Source organism: Hippocampus zosterae, unplaced genomic scaffold (assembly GCF_025434085.1).
Source record: "Hippocampus zosterae strain Florida unplaced genomic scaffold, ASM2543408v3 HiC_scaffold_22, whole genome shotgun sequence".
In the NCBI taxonomy this organism is placed as follows: domain Eukaryota; kingdom Metazoa; phylum Chordata; class Actinopteri; order Syngnathiformes; family Syngnathidae; genus Hippocampus; species Hippocampus zosterae.
This window is the reverse complement of record NW_026262818.1, coordinates 4361711-4382843: the sequence shown is the minus strand read 5'-3', so window position 1 is coordinate 4382843 and position 21133 is coordinate 4361711. Positions and strand designations below refer to the sequence as shown.

The window sequence follows — 21133 nt, the reverse complement described above, 5'->3', positions numbered from 1 at the left end:
GCCACACACACACACACACACACACACACAAACATATGTGTACTCTTTATTTTTATTCCAATAGGGGGTATTTTCGCCCATGTAGGTTTCGTTGTAGAGAAAAACAAAAACAAAAAAACCCCAACAAAACTTAAAACTCCACTTTAATGTGTCATGATGAGAGAACATTTTTTAAGAACAGCAGTTAAGTTTCTGGGTCAGTTTAACTTTGTATATTAAAGTTTCCAAAAATAATTACCCCGCCCCTCCAAAAAAATGTTAAGCAATATCGTTTTGGGTGGTGGCTTGACTTCAGTCTTTTCAAACTTAAAAGTTTTTGGAGTTCTGAGCCATTGCTTGGTCACTATTTTTGATTAGTGTTGCTATTCTTTGACACTTTAGGCCTTATTTTTAGTATCTTGACTTTTTACTTTTTTTTTTGGTTCCCATTTTATTGCCATTTATATTATGTTCAGTTATCCTGTGCTTTATGTTTGAGTTCATTTATCCACATTTCATCTGCATATGTTTTTCAAACTGCCCTTTTAATAAAACAATGAGTTGATTAAAAATTTGTAGCCCTAGCAAACATCAAATATCCTGCCACCCCTCTGCAGAACCTAGGTTGTGTTTTATTGTTTTTAACTTTAGAATTGGCAGTTTAACCCACAATATCATAGAAAGTGAACTGAATTCTTGTTTTTGAAGATGACATTTGTATCATCATAACACCAATAAATCAGTCAAAGACCATATGTCATTCACGCCCAATCCGTAAACCTCTGAACACAGCTTAATTTTACCTGTAACCATCCCATGTTTTCACAGGAACAGTGGGTGAACAGCTTCTTCTACCATGAAAACCGCCATTCCTGTCTCCACTGGCCAGGGGCTGCTCTCACTGTTATGGTGGCACTTGGACTCCTGTGTTGTTATGGCAGTCAACCAAAGGGCAGGTAGTTCCCCCGTATTTGAACGTTTGTATGCCTGATCTGATTCATTTAAGTTGTGCAACTGTGCACAACTGTGTACTGCGGTTTCCTCCCACATTCCAAAAACATGCATGGCAGGTTAATGGAACACTCTAAATTGTCCCTAGCTGTGAGTGTGAGACTTAATGGGTGTATGTTTATGTGTGTCCTGCCATTGGCTGGCAACCAGTTCAGGGTGTAACCCGCCTACTGCCCCAAGACAGCTGGGATAGACTCTAGCACACCCCGCAACCCTTGTGAGGATAAGCGGATCGGAAAATGGATGGATGGATTTAAAATGAATACAATACAATCCATCCGGCTTTATATAGCGCTTTCACAACAGCTGCGCCTGTAACAAAGCGCTTTACGAAACACTTAACATAAAGTAAATAATAAACACAACATAAAAACACAGACAGCCTTGCAATGTTAACCACTTTTCCCTCATACGCTTTGTTGATTGAAGCAGTTTGAGATGAAAGAAGCGAGAATGTTGATTGAAGTGAATGTTTAGTGTCGCACAGCGCTGCCATGAGGAGTTAGAGGAGAGTGGATTTGATCACTTCAGGGTCACAACAACAATTGGATCTTATAAAATCTTCTTACCCCTCACATGACACAAGCAAAGATTTGCAAAGATTTGTCACAATACATTATTGAAGAGCATTCCTTCCTCTATTTAAAAAAACATGTACTATGGTTTCTTAATAATCAATTAATAATCAATTTGACTGCCACATTGGTGACACTGACGTTAAAATGTTTCGGTTAAAGAGGTGTCAATCTCGGCCACGTCGCCCCAACTCCCGCAACTTGCAGCCGCCGCCTCTGCCGCGAGCCTACCGGAGTTCTGGCAGAGCGACCCGGCTTCGTGGTTTCAGCATGTGGAAGCGCTTTTCCACCTACGGGGAATCACTACCGATGAGCCGTAATATTACATGGTCGTGGCGTCCCTTGACCAGCAGATTACACGTCATGCGATACAGCTCTTGCGGGCGCCCCCACAAGGCGGGAAATACGATGCGCTCAAACAGCTTCTGCTCAGGAGGTTCAGTTTGTCGGACTCGGAAAGAGCAGACGGACTCCTTTCCCTTCCCGGGCTGGGCGATGGCACGGCAGTGGATCTGATGGACAAAATGCTGTCGCTGTTAGGCTCGAATGAAGGCGGATTTCTTTTCCCGTGCATTTTCCTATGCCAACTACCAGGGCCAATGCGCGTGGTGTTGGCTAACTCGGCTTGGCTGACGACTGGCGATTATCGGGGTTTGGCTGAAGAAGCGGATCGAGTTCTGCTGGCTACACGACAGTTCGCCGATCCCCTCCTCAGGAGAGATTCGATCACGTACAGTCAATTCGTGTACGGTGACTTTTTTTGGTTAAACTATTTTTCGTACCGTCGAAATGACGCCACGGAAAAGACACGCTACCGGTAACGACAGTTACCGTGAAATCCTCACTTTCATTAGCTGTAAAATAAACAACATGAATTTGATGCTTCAAGTAAGATGATCATGAAATTGCTTGACCTTTTCAGTTCTGGCAGCGAGCTGGTGAATGCAGCTGCCCTCCTTATCCTTTTGCTGTTGAATCTGATGCTGGTCAGAAGACAGGAGAGGCTCAAAAGGAGTGAAATGGTTCGGCGCCTTAAAGGCATCATCACACAGCTCAGTGGTGAGTCGGGCCTTTTCACGTCTCATTTTTAAATTTTTAACAAGGATTGTCTTCATGAGAGTTGTGGTTGAGCTGGAATTTACACCAGCCAACTTCAGGTGAGAGGTGGGGTACACCCTGGCAGGCAATCATAGTCATTTCCACACCCAAATAATAATCCATCCGTCCCTCCATCATCCCTCTTCTGCTTATCGGTGGTCAGGATGCAGGAGCAGCAACCTAACCACAGATGCCCACACTCGCCTCTCCCTTGGCTCTTCCTCTAAAGCAGGGGTCTCAAACTTTTGGAATTCACTTCTCTTCGGTGTCCATTACAAATTCCTCCATAACTCAGAATCCAGCAGCCCGGATCATCACGAGAACCCCCTTCTTCCATCATATCACCCCCATCCTCCGACTTAGAATTAATTTCAAAATACTTCCCTATACATTCAAAGCCATCCATAACCCCCCCCCCCCCCCCCCCACCCCCTGTCTGTCAGATCTTCAAATTTCCATTTCCTATCGCTCACTCAGGTCCTCATACTCCCTCTACTTCTCTCTACCCTCTGCCCGTCTCAGTACAAAGGGGTGCAGAGCCTTCAGCCGCTTTGCGCCCAAACTCTGGAACTTCCACCCAATATTCGTAATATTGAGACTCTTCCCACATTCAAAACCCACCTATTCAGACTTGCATATCCACCTTAAATCTTTCTCTTTTTCTGTTTATAATTTTATCTGTAGTTTTATTATTTGCTCTTGGTTGTAAAGTGTCCTTGAATGTTGTGAAAGGCGCTTACAAATAAAATGTATTATTATTATTATCATAAACTCAATTTACCTGGTCTGAGTGTCCCCCGCCTACTGCCCGGAGACAGCTGAGATAGGCACCGGCACGCTCCGTGACCCTTGTGAGGATAAATCGGATCAGAAAATGGATGGATGGATGGATGGATAGCACAGGGGTGCGCATTACGTAGATCGCGAGGGGCGTCGTGTAAAAAACACAAACATTTGTGTGTCTCTGTGCATGTTAGTCATATTTTTTTTCATGCACACTGCACCCGAATCATCCTATCAGTCGTACTTTCACAAAAAGTATTTAAAAAATAAAATAAAATAAACCCTGCGTCACCAGAAGTTGCTTGCACTCAGCAGTCTAATTGCAGCTTTCAATCAGAGCTGTTGCGATGTTGCCTTTATTATTATTATTGTCGGGCAAAGTGTGTTTCATGTACAATTCACAGATGGCAGTCACAAAGAAACATTTTAAAACGGTACGCGTGAGCTACGATAGTTCACAGGTTGCAAAACTGCGTTGCATGCCTCCGCGTCGGATTCCCACTAAGGCAGGCAGTGATTTCCTTTTAATAAACTTATAAACTATTGTGTCGACTTAAAATAGTTAATTTCTATCTATGGAACTCTTTTTAAACATTGCTTCATTGCCTGACATTGGCCAATAAATTAACAACAAACAAGCCAGTCCAAAACACCCAACATTTGTAAAAATGAAAGTGACCACAATTCTACACGTGAAATAAAGAAATACTCCTCTCAAATAGGAAGTGTATTTTATCTCATTAGTTTTTAGGAGCAAAATAATACGAAAACATTTGATGTGTTCAACAAGAGAAATAGTGCAAATGCAAAATCAGCGATAGGCACTTGACCATATTTTGCCGGTCTGTCCTCGATCCGCGACCTGGTAATCCTTCTGTCATCGTCCCTCCGTCCTTGTTCATATAAATAAGATATCCTTTATTTGTCCCACACTGGGGAAATTTACAGCCTCCAGCAGCAAGAATGTAGGTAGAAAGAAGAAAAAAACAACAACAAACACCATTCAATTAAGTTCAATATAAACACAAAATGGATAAATCACAGTGCTATTTACAATTGTCTTTCACATAATTTTATTATTATTATTATTATTATTATTATTATTGTTGTTGTTATTTAAATGTAAATATCATAATGGCAAGGAAGGAGATTGCTAAGTCACCGTGCCAGAACCACCAGGCTCAGACAGTTTCTTCCACCGGGCGGTCAGGAGACTCAACTCCCTCCCTGCTCTGCCCGCACTCCCCACCCTCTGCCCGACCCCTGCCTCCTGTTACAGACTATGACCCTCCCCTCATTATCCGACATCTGCATATTGCGTATTACACAATGCACTACCTCACTTTACCACAATAGCCAAAAGTGACTACGGGGAGTGAAACCCCCCTCCTTTCAGAATGGTTATCCCCAGCAGCACGGGGGAAGTGCTTGCGCTTGTTTGTACGGCCGGTAGTTTTTAATACAGCGCCACATAACGAACACTGATGTCCGGGGTCTCGTTATTCTCCAACAAACATACAGAAACAGACTGCTGTGTTGAAAGCAAACTTGAGAAAAATGAAGTATGCAACCATGGTTTAAATCCACTATAGGCTGAGTACTAGTTTACCTTAGATGTGCACTTTATAATGTTATATTGCTCTGTTTTGATTTAATAAAAAAAGCTGTTAAAGCAGCTGTTGTGTGACAAAATATATTTTTTTCACTGTTCTTGATGGACAGTACTATTGTGTGAGAGATTGTGTGAACAACTGCTCCATGTGAAAAATGTTCATGTAAAATTGAAAATTGAAATTGTTATTTCAGTAAATATTTGCATTTGGCACATAGAAAACTGATTCATGATTCCAAGTTGATGAGAGCATTAAAATGGGGAAAAATAGGACAAAAAATGTAAAAGGAAATTCAGAAACAATAAAAAATGTGTGCGTAATCACGATTAATTTTTTTGTTCATTTGAGTTAATTATGACAGTTGCATTTTTAATTAAGTATTTTAATCGTTTGACAGCTCTAATATACATATATATACATATATATGTATGTATGTACGTACGTACGTACGTGTGTGTGTGTGTGCGTGTGCGCGTGCGCGTGTATGTATGTACAGTGGTACCTCTATTTACGAATATCTCTTCATACGAAATTTTGAAGTTACGAAACGTCTCAACAGGAAAATATTGCCTCTTGTCACAAAATAATTCAAAGATACGAAAGCTAAAAATACAGTATGGCCTGCTACTCGCAACTCCGAGTTTCCTGAAGGCAACATCCTTAGAGCTGCTCCGCTATTGGCTATTACCAAGCATCATCCAGGCATCTTCGCTAAGAATAAGCGTGTTTCTATGTGTGTAAAATAAATAAATAGATATGTGTCTATGCAGCGTCCTCATCATTCGACCCTCGGGCCATGAGGTGTTCTGATAGTTTTACGTAAATGTGAATCACCCAGAAAAAGTGTTCACCAGTCGAGCGATCGCTCACTATGCCAATGTTTGCCTTGGACATTTTCGAAGGATTGTTAAAAGCCGACAAAACCGAACGTCCTCGGATCAGTTCTTACAAAATGCCAGACAAAAAAAACACTTCTGAGAGAGAATATGAACTGAAGAGGGCAAAAAATTATGAGGATGCAATTAAAATTTAAAGGACCATTTTATTCTTTATTCTTTGTATTTTATACTATGCACAACTCTCATTTATTGTGCAACAATCAAATTGAAACATCTATTTGTTAGGAAACATGTCAGAATTTTGGGGGTCTTGGAATGAATTCGGGTATTTACATCAAAAACGCGTCTCTACTTATGAAATGTTCTAGTTAAGAAATTTCTTCCTAATCAATTAATTTCGGAAGTAAAGGCACCAGTGTATATGTATATAAATGTATGTATGTATATGTATGCATGTGTGTGTACAGTATATATACAGTATATATATATACAGTGTATATATATATATATATATATTTGTTAGGAAACATGTCAGAAAAAATGTATAGCGGCTGGATAGCTCAGTTGGTAAGGCATCGGTTTGGCATACGGGAGACGGTGGTTCGAATCCCGCTTGGGGCAAAAATGAGCACATAACACCATCCAGTGTGGGTCCTTGGGCAAGATCCTTCACGCTAATGCCTACCTCATACAATGATGAGAGACAATAAAACGAATGACATGCCGGCTCAGACGTCGCCCGGCCAAACAAGGTCTGCGTCAGGTGCTGGGGAACCAGAGCACCTTGATGAAAAATGGGCTACTGGAACAAAGCGGAGATGGGCGAGATACGATAACATGGCTCTGTTGGAATGCTACTACTCAAGCAACCCTAGTCAGAGGGGTTACATGCAGAGAATGTGGGCTAAATGGTTACTTCGAAACCCACAGTCACGGTTGACCGCGAAACAACTAGTAGCTCAGTGTTCCAACATCCACAAACGGCAACTGCTGTCACAACTTGAGATTGATGAGGTACAATGCAGGTTCCATGGTGAAGGGCCCCAGGCTGCCAGATCAGAGGAGGAGGTCATACAAGAGATTGGGAGGCAACCCCCAATGAATGCAGATGATGAGATTGGGTGGCCAGCCCCAATGAATGAAATGCTGAGCGAGGCAGCAACTGACCTGAAAGCTAAGATCATGGCGAGAATGAAAGCGGGGCAACCTAGAAACCGATTACTACGGCTATGTGAAGTACCATCTGAAAGTCTCATAGAAAGTGTGAATGCAGCACTGAGGGCGATCCCTACCGTAACGATCACAGAAACCAATGAGCTGATATACGCTTCAGCATCAGTGATCCTGGAGACTCTGGGCTATAAGAGCAACCATGGTAGCCATGAGATACGTTACCCACCATGGAAAAGACGGTTGGAGGCTAAGATCAAGGCGGCCCGGAAAGATGTGAGTCAATTAACGGAGGCCCAGAGAGGTGTGATGAAAAGGCCGATACCCGAGAGGTACATCCAGATGACCATACCTGAAGCACTCGAAACTGCCAAACAAAGGCTCCAAGCCTTGTCCAGTCGCCTAAAGCGGTACACGAAAGAGAATGAGGCCAGACGAATAAACAGGCTGTTCGCAACACAACCTGCGAAAGTGTACGCTCAGTGGCAGGGTCCTAACAACAGAGCTGACCCACCAAGACTGGAAACTGAAAGGTACTGGAAAGGCATATGGGAGAAGGAGGTTGCACATAACAGCAGTGCACAATGGCTGGTGACCCTGAGAGAGGAGTACAGCAACCTCCCTGAACAGAACCCGGTTACCATAACAGTGGCAGACATACAGGAAAGAGTCTCAGATATGAAGAACTGGACAGCACCAGACCCGGACATGGTCCACATCTACTGGCTAAAGAAACTCACAGCACTCCATGAGCGCCTAGCAGTACAAATGAACCAGCTGCTGAGGGATGGGACTCACCCAGAATGGCTAACCGAAGGGCGAACCATCCTGATCATGAAGGATCCCTCAAAGGGTGCAGCCGCATCCAACTATCGGCCAATAACCTGTCTCTCCACAACATGGAAGCTCATGTCAGGCATCATTGCGTCTAAGATAAGTGGACACATGGATCAATACATGAACGAAGCACAGAAGGGCATTGGTAGAGATACCAGAGGAGCCAAACATCAGCTCCTGGTTGACAGAACAGTCGCACAAGACTGCAGGTCCCGACGTACCAACCTGTGCACAGCTTGGATTGATTACAGGAAAGCCTATGACTCGATGCCACATACATGGATCACTGAATGCTTGGAGTTGTATAAGGTGAACAGGACCCTAAGAGCCTTCGTTGCGAACTCGATGAGGATGTGGAAAACCACACTTGAAGCCAATGGCAAGCCACTTACCCAAGTGTCCATCAAATGTGGCATATACCAAGGTGATGCACTATCCCCACTGCTGTTCTGCATAGGACTGAACCCCCTAAGCCAAGTAATCACCAAGACAGGCTATGGATACCGCCTCAGAAATGGAGCTACAATCAGTCACCTCCTCTACATGGATGACATAAAGCTGTATGCTAAGAGCGAAAGGGACATAGATTCCCTGATCCACACAACCAGGATCTACAGCAGCGACATCGGGATGTCATTCGGGCTTGAGAAATGTAGTCGGATGGTGACTAAGAGAGGAAAGGTAGTCCGCACTGAAGGGGTCTCACTCCCTGAAGGAACAATAGCAGACATTGAGGACAGCTACAAGTACCTTGGTATACCACAAGCCAATGGCAACCTCGAACTGGCAACAAGGAAAGCGGCTACGGCCAAATACCTCCAGCGATTGAGGCAAGTCCTAAGAAGCCAGCTCAATGGCAAGAATAAGACCCGGGCAATAAACAGCTATGCCCTGCCAGTGATCAGATACCCTGCAGGAATAATAAGGTGGCCAAAGGAAGAGATTCAGACCACGGATGTTAAGACTCGAAAGCTCCTAACCATGCATGGAGGGTTCCATCCCAAATCCAGCACCCTGAGACTGTACGCAAGCCGAAAGGATGGAGGCCGGGGACTAGTGAGTGTGAGAGCCACTGTCCAGGATGAAACATCCAAGCTCCATGAATACATCAAGGACAAGGCTCCAACGGATGACGTACTCAGAGAATGTGTCAGACAATGGGGAACAGAAGATGAGGCGCTGGAAGAGGGACCATCATGGGAGGACAAGCCCCTACACGGGATGTACCACCAGACCATAACTGAAGTGGCTGATCTCAAGAAGTCCTATCAGTGGCTAGAGAGGGCTGGCCTGAAGGACAGCACAGAGGCACTCATCCTGGCTGCTCAGGAGCAGGCCTTGAGCACCAGAGCCATCGAGGCCCAGATATACCACACCAGACAAGACCCAAGGTGTAGGTTGTGCAAAGAGGCACCTGAGACGATCCAACACATAACTGCAGGGTGTAAGATGCTGGCAGGGAAAGCCTACATGGAACGCCATAACCAGGTGGCTGGCATAGTCTACCGAAACATCTGTGCGGAGTATGGACTGGAAACCCCAAGGTCAAAATGGGAAACACCTCCGAAGGTGGTGGAGAATGACAGAGCGAAGATCCTGTGGGACTTCCAGATCCAGACTGACAAGATGGTAATGGCGAACCAACCAGATATCGTGATCATAGATAAAGGGCAGAGGAAAGCCGTTGTAGTGGATGTAGCGGTCCCAAGTGATGGAAACATCAGGAAGAAGGAACATGAGAAACTCGAGAAATACCAAGGGCTCAGAGAGGAGCTGGAGAGAGCCTGGAAGGTAAAGGTGACAGTCGTGCCTGTGGTGGTCGGAGCACTCGGGGCAGTGACCCCCAAACTAGATGAGTGGTTGCAACAGATCCCGGGAACAACATCGGACATCTCAGTCCAGAAATGTGCAGTGCTGGGAACAGCAAGGATACTGCGCAGAACCCTCAAGCTTCCTGGCCTCTGGTAGAGGACCCGAGCTGAATGAGGGACGGACACCACCCGAGGGGTGAGATGAGGATTTTTTTTTTTTTATATATACATACAGTGATCCCTCGCTATTTCACGGTTCGTTTATCGCGGCTTCGGTGCATCACGGATTTTTTCATACATTCATTAAAAAAAAAAAAAATATATATATATATATACACAAGCTTATAAGAACAAAAGCAGGTCTCTTTCATCCTTAATTGTCTTAATTGACTAATCAAAAACATGTCTGCTGCACAAGCTGAATCGCTGGCCTGTGTGTGTGTGGGGTGAAGGAGACTTATTAGAACAAAAGCAGGTCTCTCCATCCTTAATTGTCTCTCCATCCTAAATTGACTAATCATAAAAACAAACACGTCTGCTGCACACGAGGCATCACTGGATTGTGTGTGTGTGTGCGTGTGTTAGTGTGCTCTGCTCAAGCTCAAAGGCCCACGTGGGCAATTAAAAAAAAAAAAAATTATATATATATAAATATATTGGTTGCTACTTCACGGATTTTCGTTTGTCACGGGTGGTTTTGGTCCCCATTAACTGCGATAAATGAGGGATTACTGTATATATACAGTATATATATGTATAGATGGATATATAAAATGTACCTTTATCCGAAAATTTCACCTGATAGCCCAATAGTTAGGGGAGGAGTTTGTGTAGATATCCATGCAAATTAAACTGGGGGATTTTTTACCGAACAAAGTTATGAAATTCAAGCTAGTTGCAAACTGGTATAAAATGAGTGAAAAACTTTACAACTTCTACCTCAATTATTCAAACCGTGAAACTTACTGAAAGTGATGCCCGTTTAATTTTCGTCTTCTGTTCATCTACTGCAGATTACCTTTCCGGTTGGGTAGGCGAAGTGCGGTGGCCACCATGTCTTTACCCTGATCTATATACGCCCTCGTCACCGTCGTGGTCCCTTCACTGGACATATCGTGACTCCCAGTTGGTGAATCTGCCTGTCAGTCTGCTTGTGGAAGGAGATATAATTGTTCTCAGACCTGGGCAAGAGGCATTCACATCTCTCAGAGGAATAAAGGTTAGTGGTGGACATTGTTGGAATTAATTTATACATTCTTGGATTGGCCTTTGTCATTACATGTTCGTGCAACAAAAAATTCACTTAACAGGCACGCTCTGCACAAGAAACATGAAAAACAATGACGAACATGAAATACAGTGCAAAGGGCCTGTCCGTACTCGCTATGTACATAGCCCCGAGATCTTAGTTGAGAAAGTAAAACACTGGGGAAGAAGAGGGAAAAAAAAACATGCTCGAACTATCCTCTTCTGAGGATAACCTAAGTCTAGGAAAAAAAGACCCAGCACGTCAAAAGCATATGACAGTTACAACAACTCACAAGACATGACATGTAATGAGGGGGCGGATGAATGGGGGGTGGGGGGCAGGGGGGGGGGCGACGCGGCCTGACTGGCGAGCTGCCAGTCCTTTTCAGCGCTCAGCAGATCAGTTCTCGTCGCGGGGAAAAACCAGGAACAATGAAGGCGGTGATGACAACGGTGTGTTGCGCGTGTGATTGTCTGGTTGTGTGTGCGTATCAAGCCGCAGCTGCTTCGTCAAGGTCTGCTCATGGAGACAGTCCTGGCTCATCAGTCCATGGCCGAGAAGGAGGGGGTGATGGCGGGGTCACGAGCTTCCATGCGTACTTCCTTCCAGGGGAAAGGGTCCAGATAGCATTGTTTGTTTTGGGGACGGCCGCCAACAATTTCAGACAGCCTTGAGTCTGTGGCCTGTATGTCTTCACTGGCGCCGATAAGCCAAATACACAATTTCTTTCTGAAGCGTGAATTCCAACTTCTCCACGTTGATCTCCATCTTACAAAGACGCTCCAAAACCGCATCCATATTGCGGTTGAGCTCAGTCACCGCTTGAGTCTGAGTGTTGGACATTCGCGCTAGACCATCCAGAAAGACCGGCAGCTTCTTCACTTCCAATAAAGCCGCTCCCGTCGGTTGAATTTTGCGATAGAACAGGAAACCGCTAACACCAAACAGCAGCATACCTGTTATCAGAAGGCCAATAATGTAGATGTCTTCCATATCCTCAACGGGCAGTATTGACAGGCACACCATTCTCCACTTTCTCCAGGGATCTAGGACGTACCCGGCAGCAAATGTCCCCGAGGGGCAAGTAGACCCCCCACTGATTGCTCTTTTCGGCGCAAAAAAGTTTGTCGATTGCATCGAGAGACCAGCCAACCAATTCCATGGTTTGTTCTTAGGATGAAAATACGGTAGGAGGCTAGGAAAAGTTAGACAAAGACAGCACGTAGACTGAGTTGAGAGCAAGGAGAGGGTGGAGGGGAGGGCAGGAGTTGAGCAAAAAGCGTCCGCCTTCGTCGAGAGCCAAGCAGAATAATGGATGTATATGTCAAGCCAAGTCAAGTCAACTGTATTTATAGAGCACTTTCAAACAGCCATCGCTGCATACAAAGTGCTGTACATGGAGCAATTTAACATGCACAATAAACGGTAAGACAAATCGGTAATAAAGGCGGTAGAAAGCACCAAACAGTAAAGCCAACAACAAATCTAAGTCATGCTCAGTCGAATGCCAAAGAATACAAGTGAGTTTTGAGGAGGGTTTTGAAGATGGGCAGCGAGGAGGCTAGCTGAATGTTCAGTGGGAGGTCATTCCAGAGAGAAGGACCAGCAACAGAAAAGGCTCGATCCCCTCTGAGCCTAAATGGGGGACTGGCAGACGCCAAAGTAAAGGGCATTGCAGTAATCGAGCCGGGATGTGACAAAGGCATGAATTACTGTCTCAAAGTGTTCATGTGAGAGGAGAGGTTTTATTTTGGCCGGCTCTCTAAGGTGAAAGAAGCTGGATTTGACAACGGAACCAATTTGCCGATCAAGTTTGAAATCACTGTCCAGTTTAAGGCCCAGGTTTGAGACTGTTGACTTAAAATAAGGAGACGGGGGGCCCAAGTCTACAGGATGGGATGTACAAGGGCCACTGGGACCAAACAATATCACCTCTGTCTTCTTTTCATTGAATTTCAAGAAATTTTGTGCCATCCAGGTTTTGATTTCTTCCAGACAGGATAGGAGTGGCCTTAATGAGAAGGTCTTTCTTGCTCAGTGGGACATAGATCTGGCAGTCATCTGCATAGCAGTGGAAGGGAATACCATGTTTCCTTAAGATGGAACCCAATGGGAGCAATTTACCACCAAATGTATGCAACTGAATTGTAGACCCCAAATTCAGACATAAATGATTTATGAAGCATAAAAATTCATCGAAAGATGTAATAAATACATGTTACAATTAGATTATTGCACAATAAATGAGAGTTTTGCATGATGTAAAAAAAGGAAGAATAAAGAATACAAAATAGTAATTTAACTTTTAACTGCGTCCTCATCGTTTTTTTTGCACTCAATAGTTCATGTTCTCTCTCAAAAGAGTTTTTTTGCCTGGCATTTTGTAAAGAACTGATCCAAGGACGTTTGCTCTTGTCGGCTTTTAACACTCCTTTGACTATTTCCAAGGCAAACATCAGCATCGTGAGCGATCGCCTGACTGGTCAACACTTTTACTGGGTGATTCAGGCTCAAAAAGTAATCTGTGTTTCCAGAAAGAGTGATGGCACCTTTTCAGTTAGGCCGTCCATCCAGTTTGAAGCGGATTACATGGGACAGGAGAAGTGAACTAATCTCTTTTCGTCAATGCACTACTACAGCTTTGTGTTTGCTTTCAAAACTTAGCATGTAGCAGGCGTGTGCACATTTTCAGCATGACGTCTCTGATCCACTGGTGAAAGGACATTTTGATCCTCTCTTCTTTCATCTATAACTGCTTCAGACAACAAAGTGTATGCAGAAAAGTGGTGAAGATTGCACGGCTGTCTGTGTCCTATGTGTTTTGTTATTTTGACTTCAAAATGGCGCAGCAAGAATGGCTGCCTTTCCAGCAGCTCCTATATTTTGTTGTTCTACTTCTTCCTTTCATAACTTGCTGCTGTGAATTGGGAATTTCTCCATTGCTAGACTAATAAAGGTTTTCTTATCTTATCTTCAGCAGGTCGAATCCACCGCAGAAAGAGGGCCAGTTATTGACAAACTGCAGTCGCTGTTCAGAATCAGAAGCATCTTTATTGCCGTCTTTGATGAGATCGATGACCGTGGTGTCGTCTGCGAACTTTGTGTTTGACAGCTGGATTTGTTGAGGTGCAATCGTTTGTGTAGAGGGAGAAGAGCAGTGGAGAGAGGACACATCCCTGTGGGGCTCCAGTGCTGGTGGTGCGTGTTGATGATGTTGTTGCTCCCAGTCTCACCTGTTGTGTCCGTCCCGTCAGCTGAGGATCCACTGGCAGATCGTAGGGTACACACCGAGGTGAAGAAGTTTGGGGGTGAGGAGTTGATGGTGTTGAATGCAGAGCTGAAATCCACAAATAGAATCCTTGCGTAGGTCCCTGTGCTGTCGAGGTGCTTGAGGATGTAGTGCAGACCTATGTTGACTGCGTCTTCCACAGACCTGTTTGCCCGGTAGGCAAACTGGAGAGGGTCCAGCAGGGGTCCAGTGACGTTCTTTAGGTGGTTCAGCACAAGGCGTTCAAAGGACTTCATGACCACAGACGTCAAGGCGACAGGCCTATAGTCGTTCAGTTCCGATGTTGCCGATTTCTTGGGAACTGGGATGATGGTAGACTGTTTGAAGCAGGATGGGACCTCACACAGCTCCAGGGATCTGTTGAAGATTTGTGTGAAGACCGGAGCCAGGTGGTCAGCGCAGACTTTCAAGCAGGAGGGGGACACTTTGTCGGGCCCCGGAGCTTTCTTGATCTTTTGCTGCTTGAAGAGCCGTCTCACGTCCTGTTCGTGGATCTGTAGTGGAGAAAAAGAGGGTGGGGGGCGGGGGTAGGTAGAGTGGTTTCTGGTAGAGGTGGGTGTGTGTGGGAAATGGGGGTGTCCTTTTCAAATCGGCAGAAAAACATGTTAAGTTCATTAGCAAGACCCTTATTGTTCACTGTTTGGGGGGATGGCATTCTATAGTTAGTGATTGCTTTCAGGCCATTCCATACAGATGCAGAGTCGTTAGCAGAGAACTGTTTTTTCAGCCTCTCTGCATAGCTTCTCTTTGCGATGTTAATTTCCTTTGTCAATTGGTTTCGGGCATGTTTGTACAGTGCCCGATCTCCACTCTCGAAATGCGGCCTCTTTCTCTTTCCTGAGTTGCCTGAGTTTGGGAGTAAACCATCCATCCATCCATCCATCATCTACCGCTTATCCGGGGCCGGGTCGCGGGGGCAACAGCTTTAGCAGGGAAGCCCAGACTTCCCTCTCCCTAGCTACTTCTTCCAGCTCTCCCCGGGGGATCCCGAGTCGTTCCCAGGCAAGCTGGGTGACATAGTCTCTCCAGCGTGTCCTGGGTCTTCCTCTGGGTCTCCTCCCGGTGGGACATGACCGGAACACCTCACTGGGGAGGCGCTCAGGAGGCATCCGAATCAGATGCCCAAGCTACCTCATCTGGCTCCTCTCGATGTGGAGGAGAAGCGGCTCGACTCTGAGCCCCTCCCGGATGACTGAGCTTCTCACCTTATCTCTAAGGAAGAGCCCGGACACCCTGCGGAGAAAACTCATTTCAGCCGCTTGTATTCGGGATCTCGTTCTTTCGGTCACGACCCACAACTCGTGACCATAGGTGAGGGTTGGGACGTAGATCGACTGGTAAATTGAGAGCTTCGCCTTTTGGCTCAGCTCCTTCTTCACCACGACAGACCGATACAACGTCCGCATCACAGCAGACAGTTATGAACAGAATCGGCGACAAAGGGCAGCCTTGGCGGAGTCCTACCTCCACTGGAAACGATTCCGACTTACTGCCGGCAATGCGAACCAAACTCTGACATCGGTGGTATAGTGACCGAACAGCCCGTATCAGGGGGTTCGGTACCCCATACCCACGAAGCACTCCCCACAGAACTCCCCGAGGGACACGGTCAAACGCCTTCTCCAAGTCCACAAAACACATGTAGACTGGTTGGGCGAATTCCCACATACCCTCAAGGACCCTGCTAAGGGTGTAGGGCTGGTCCACTGTTCCACGGCCGGGACGAAAACCACCCTGCTCCTCCTCAATCTGAGGCTCGACTTCCTGACGGACCCTCCTCTCCAGCACCCCTGAATAGACCTTACCAGGGAGGCTGAGGAGTGTGATCCCTCTGTAGTTGGAACACACCCTCCGGTCCCCCTTTTTAAAAAGAGGGACTACCACCCCGGTCTGCCAATCCAGAGGCACTCTCCCTGTTGTCCACGCGATGTTGCAGAGGCGTATCAACCAGGACAGCCCCACAACATCCAGAGCCTTGAGGAACTCCGGGCGGATCTCATCCACCCCTGGGGCCTTGCCACCGAGGAGCTTTTTAACCACATCGGTGACTTCAACCACAGAGATAGGAAAGCCCACCTCAGAATCCCCAGGCTCTGCTTCCTCCAAGGAAGGCGTGTTGGTGGAGTTGAGGAGGTCTTCGAAGTACTCTGCCCACCGGTTCACAACGTCCCGAGTCGAAGTCAGCAGCGCCCCATCCCCACTGTATACAGTGTTAGTGGTGCACTGCTTCCCCCTCTGAGACGTCGGATGGTGGACCAGAATTTCCTCGAAGCCGTCCGGAAGTCGGCTTCCATGGCCTCACCGAACTCTTCCCACGCTCTGGTTTTTGCCTCGGCGACCACCGAAGCCGCGGCCCGCTTGGCCAATCGATACCCGTCAGCTGCCTCTGGGGTGCCACAGGCCATAAAGGCTCGATAGGACTCCTTCAGCTTGACGGCATCCCTTAATGCAGGTGTCCACCAGCGAGTACGGGGGTTGCCGCCATGACGGGCACCAACCACCTTACGGCCACAACTCAGATTGGCCGCCTCAACAATAGAGGCACGGAACATGGTCCACTCGGGCTCAATGTCCCCCGCCTCCCCCGGAATATGGGAAAAGCTCTGTCGGAGGTGGGAGTTGAAGCTCCTTCTGACAGTGGATTCCGCCAGACGCTCCCAACAAACCCTCACTATACGTTTGGGTCTGTGGGAGTAAACCATGGCTTGTTATTGTTGAAGGAGCGGAAGGACTTCATTGGTACATGTCCTCACAGAAACTGATGTATGATGTGACAGTGTCTGTGTATTCATCCAGTGTGCCCGTTGAAGTTTCAAAGACGCCCCAATCAGTGCAGTCTAAGCATTCTTGTAGAGCTAGCTTTGCTTCATCTGTCCATTTTTTCACAGTCTTAACAACCGGTTTAACACATTTCAGTTTCTGTCTGTATGTAGGTATTAAGTGGATTAAATTGTGGTCAGAAAGACCCAATGCTGCACGGGCGACCGATCGGTATGCATTTTTGGTTGTTGTATAGCAGTGGTCTAGAATGTTGCCTTCTCTGGTGAAACAGTCGATGTGCTTATTGTATCTGGGAAGTTCATGGTTAAGATGTGCTCTATTAAAATCGCCCAAAATGATCAGGGGTGACTCTGGGTATTTTAGTTCGAGTTTGTTTACTTGTTCGGCGAGCGTTTGTATCGCCGTGTTAGCGTTAGCTTGTGGCGCAATGTAAACACCGACTAGTAAAAAGGAGGTGAACTCACGTGGCGAGTAGAATGGCTTGCAGTTTAAAGACAGTGACTCCAGGTCCGGGCTTCAGTGTGCGTCGAGCTTCGTGACATCAGTGCACCATTCTTCATTGATATAGAAGCAAATCCCACCACCTTTTGATTTCCCTGATAGCTCTGTGTCGCGGTCGGCTCGGAGAAGGCGGAAGCCGGGTAGATGTAGCGCGGGATCTGGATGGCGGTCACTGAGCCAGGTTTCAGTGAAGCAGAGCGCAGCAGAACGTGCAAATGTTTTGTTGGTCTTTGTGAGGAGAAGAAGTTCATCCATCTTGTTTGGCACAGATCGTAGATTAGCAAGATGGATCGATGGGAGCGGGGTTTGAAATCCGCGCTGCCGGAGCTTGACGAGCACGCCGGCTCGCTTCCCCCTCCTCCGGCGGCGTTTCCATGCTCCGTACAGCGCAGCCGCTCCGCTCGCGATTAGCTCCGAAAAACCTTGTGGATTTTCGTGTGCTGGTGAAAAAAGACCGAGCGTAGACTCCCCAATGCGCAGCAACTTTTCCCTCGTGTAAGTAAGCCGCTCAGGGTCGCCAAAAACAAACGAAAATGACAAAAACAGGGATAATACTAGGGAGTGTGTGACCGAGGCTGCCATACCTGTCGGCGCCTGATGACGTATTTCGCATTGATTAGTGTGCCATAAAAAGCCCTTGATGCAACTGCCATTTGAACACAAACAATGAAGTAACACATGTAGACCGACTGTACTCTATACAATACCCTTTAGCCCCTGCGAACAACTGATATTACATCAGTTTACTGAGTCACAGTGATTGTGGAGATTTTCTTATTCGTTAGTCCCTGCATGACTGTGTGATACTGCCCACCAGTGGCCAAAGAAGGTACACCAGAAGGAGCACCGCAATAAATTTTATGCAAGTGTGAAATCATGATGCACAAACTTTTGAATTCTTCTAACTCTTTTTCATCAAGCATGGTACCAGAACATATTAAACGTGTATATTCTCAAGGCACATGTGACTAAAAAATCTACCTTATTCTCTCAATCTGTACCACTCCACAGAATTTCTTTCAAAATGTAACCAGTATTTTGATCAGACATTTTTTTCTGTTTAGGATGATGAACACATCGTTTTGGAACCTGGAGATTTGTTCCCCCCATCCTCTCCTTCTCCTTCCACACGGGCAAATGAGAAAGTCAGACCCCAGAACCCACAACAACATCGTCTCTTCAGAGTAGTCAGGACTCCAGTTTTAGACATAGTCAGGTAGGAACCTTGATCTCTCATACATTTGATTGTTTTACATCTATGAAAAAAATCTATTTGTATCCCTGGATGTCCGTTGTGTCACGTCATATAAAGTATTATGCTTAAATAATAGGCCACATCCCAAATGTTGCACGGAATACTGGTACCAAAACAGAATCCTGATTTTTAGCCCAAACTAAATATTCAGTACCATCATGTTCCTGCACCAAACACTGGAGAAAGTCTGAAGGCATAAGGCTGTGTACACCCTGAACTGCTGCCAGCCAATCGCAGCTCACACATCGACGGACAACCATCCGGACTCGCATCTAGGGACAATTTAGAGTGTTCCATTAACCTGCCATGCATGTTTTTGAAACTTGGGTTTAACCCGAGTACCCGGCGAAAAACCCCACAGGCATGGGGAGGTCATGCAAACTCCACACGGACGCCGGAGCCAGATGCAAACCCTGCACCTCTGCACTGTGAGGCCGACATGCTAACCTGTTGCCAGTCGACGAATCTTAAGTGTTGAAAATTATTTGATCTTGACGAAAAAAACATAGTTTTTGGGGTCTCCTGAAAAGTGATGATTTTGGAGGTACCAGGAATCTGTTTGACGACAGCATATTATACAGAGTAGCGGGTAAATTTCCACACTTAGGATTTGTTTTTAGGCTTTACACGATTACCGTATTTTCATGACCATTCGGCGCATCGTATGGTTGGGCGCAGTCTCATCAATGGGTGCTATTTCTGTATTTTACACATAGACAAAACGCACTGTATTATTGGGCGCAGTTTTAAAGTGGTAAAACATAGGCCATCTTAAACATTACATTAACGAAGATTTTACAGATGCCGTACGACAAAAAAGAAAAGAGCTCCTCCCAAAATTAAAAGCTGCACGTGACAGAGGGGAAACTGCCTACATAAGACATAACAAACTTATTGTCCACCCCTGCACCAGTACTCCAACACAACAGGCTCGAGTTCAACACCATCAAGCAGCATACTGAGAATTTTTCACTACCCGACAATAAAAACTCTGACCCTACTGAAGCAGGAAATTCACATACCAAAAAACATGGACTTTGAATCCTTTGATGACCCTTCCAACCCTTTGATGACTTCCAACCCTACTGACCACAAGACGTTTGACCCTGAGAACAACTTGGACCCGGACAATAACTTTTTCAAGACCGACCGACCGCGAGGCAGCCAGCAACGACCGACCGTGAGGGAGCCAGTGATGACCGCGAGGAAGCCAGCGACGACTGCAGGGAAGCCAGTGACCGTGAGGAAGCCTGGAGACAACCAGCCTGCGACCACCGTGAGGGAGCCAACGACGACCGCAAGGGAGCCAGAGACGACCGAGAGGAAACCAGCGACGACTGCAGGGGAGCCTGTGACCGCGAGGGAGCCGGGAGACGGGGAGCCTGAGGCAGCCGGGAGACAACCAGCCAGCGCGCGTGAGAGAGCCGGGAGGCAGCCAGCCGGCGAGCGTGAGGGAGTCGCCGACGACCGCAAGGGAGCCAGTGACGGCGAGAGAGCGAGCGACGACAGCGAGGGAACCAACGACGGCCGTGAGGGAGCCATCGACGACCGTGTGGGAGCGGGAAATTCACATCCCAAAAAGCCATTCGATCCCGAGAACAATTTGGACCCAGACAATAACTTCTTCAACAACAAACAAAGGTTAACAAACTCTGACTACAGTGCACTCCGCTTAATAGAACACCATTGGGCCGAAGCGCTTCTGTTCTACTAAGCGGAGTTTCTATTAACCGGAGACACTTTATTAGGTACTTTATTAGGTATTAGGTACACCTTCAGACACGTCGACGACCAAGTTATGCATGCAGAAAAACCCCTGCTGACGAGTTAGAAGAGATATTTCGACTGTGGACGTCCATATCTTTAATCAAACAACAAAACAACAACTTTAATCAACTTCAGTCAAACATCTCAAATCACGAGAAAAATTTCGTTACTTTTGTCTGGAAACAGGAGTCCGTAATTTTGCGGTTGACTTCCCTCTCAATGCGCTGGATAAGAGGGAAGTCCTGGAAACCGCGGGCGTACCGGCAATGCATCGTATCGTCTGAGTATGTCCTTCTTATCCGCAGGTGATAGCCCTCGTCTCTTGAATGAAGTTGAAGCCATTGTGACGTGCGTGTGTCTATGTGTGGAGTGACGCGTGCTACCTGTTACTGTATACGGCTAGAACTACCGCGTTTTCTCGCGATAGTGGTACAGTATCGCGATAGCTACACTTCGTCTCTCTCTCGTCTCTTGAATGAAGTTGAAGCCATTGTGACGTGCGTGTGTCTATGTGTGGAGTGACGCGTGCTACCTGTTACTGTATACGGCTAGAACTACCGCGTTTTCTCGCGATA

At 46.3% G+C, this 21133-nt stretch overlaps 1 protein-coding gene across 2 annotated transcripts in view; it reads left to right on the top strand.

Annotated features, from left to right (window-relative positions):
* LOC127594583 (transmembrane protein 94-like) overlaps positions 1-21133 on the top strand; it is a 119204-nt gene that overhangs the window by 12739 nt on the left and 85332 nt on the right. For both annotated transcript variants that reach the window (XM_052056427.1, XM_052056428.1), the window contains exons 4-7: positions 808-935; positions 2488-2624; positions 10730-10935; positions 18601-18752. In XM_052056427.1, coding sequence (XP_051912387.1) covers positions 808-935; positions 2488-2624; positions 10730-10935; positions 18601-18752 — 623 coding nt within the window. The remainder of the gene's footprint in view (positions 1-807; positions 936-2487; positions 2625-10729; positions 10936-18600; positions 18753-21133) is intronic.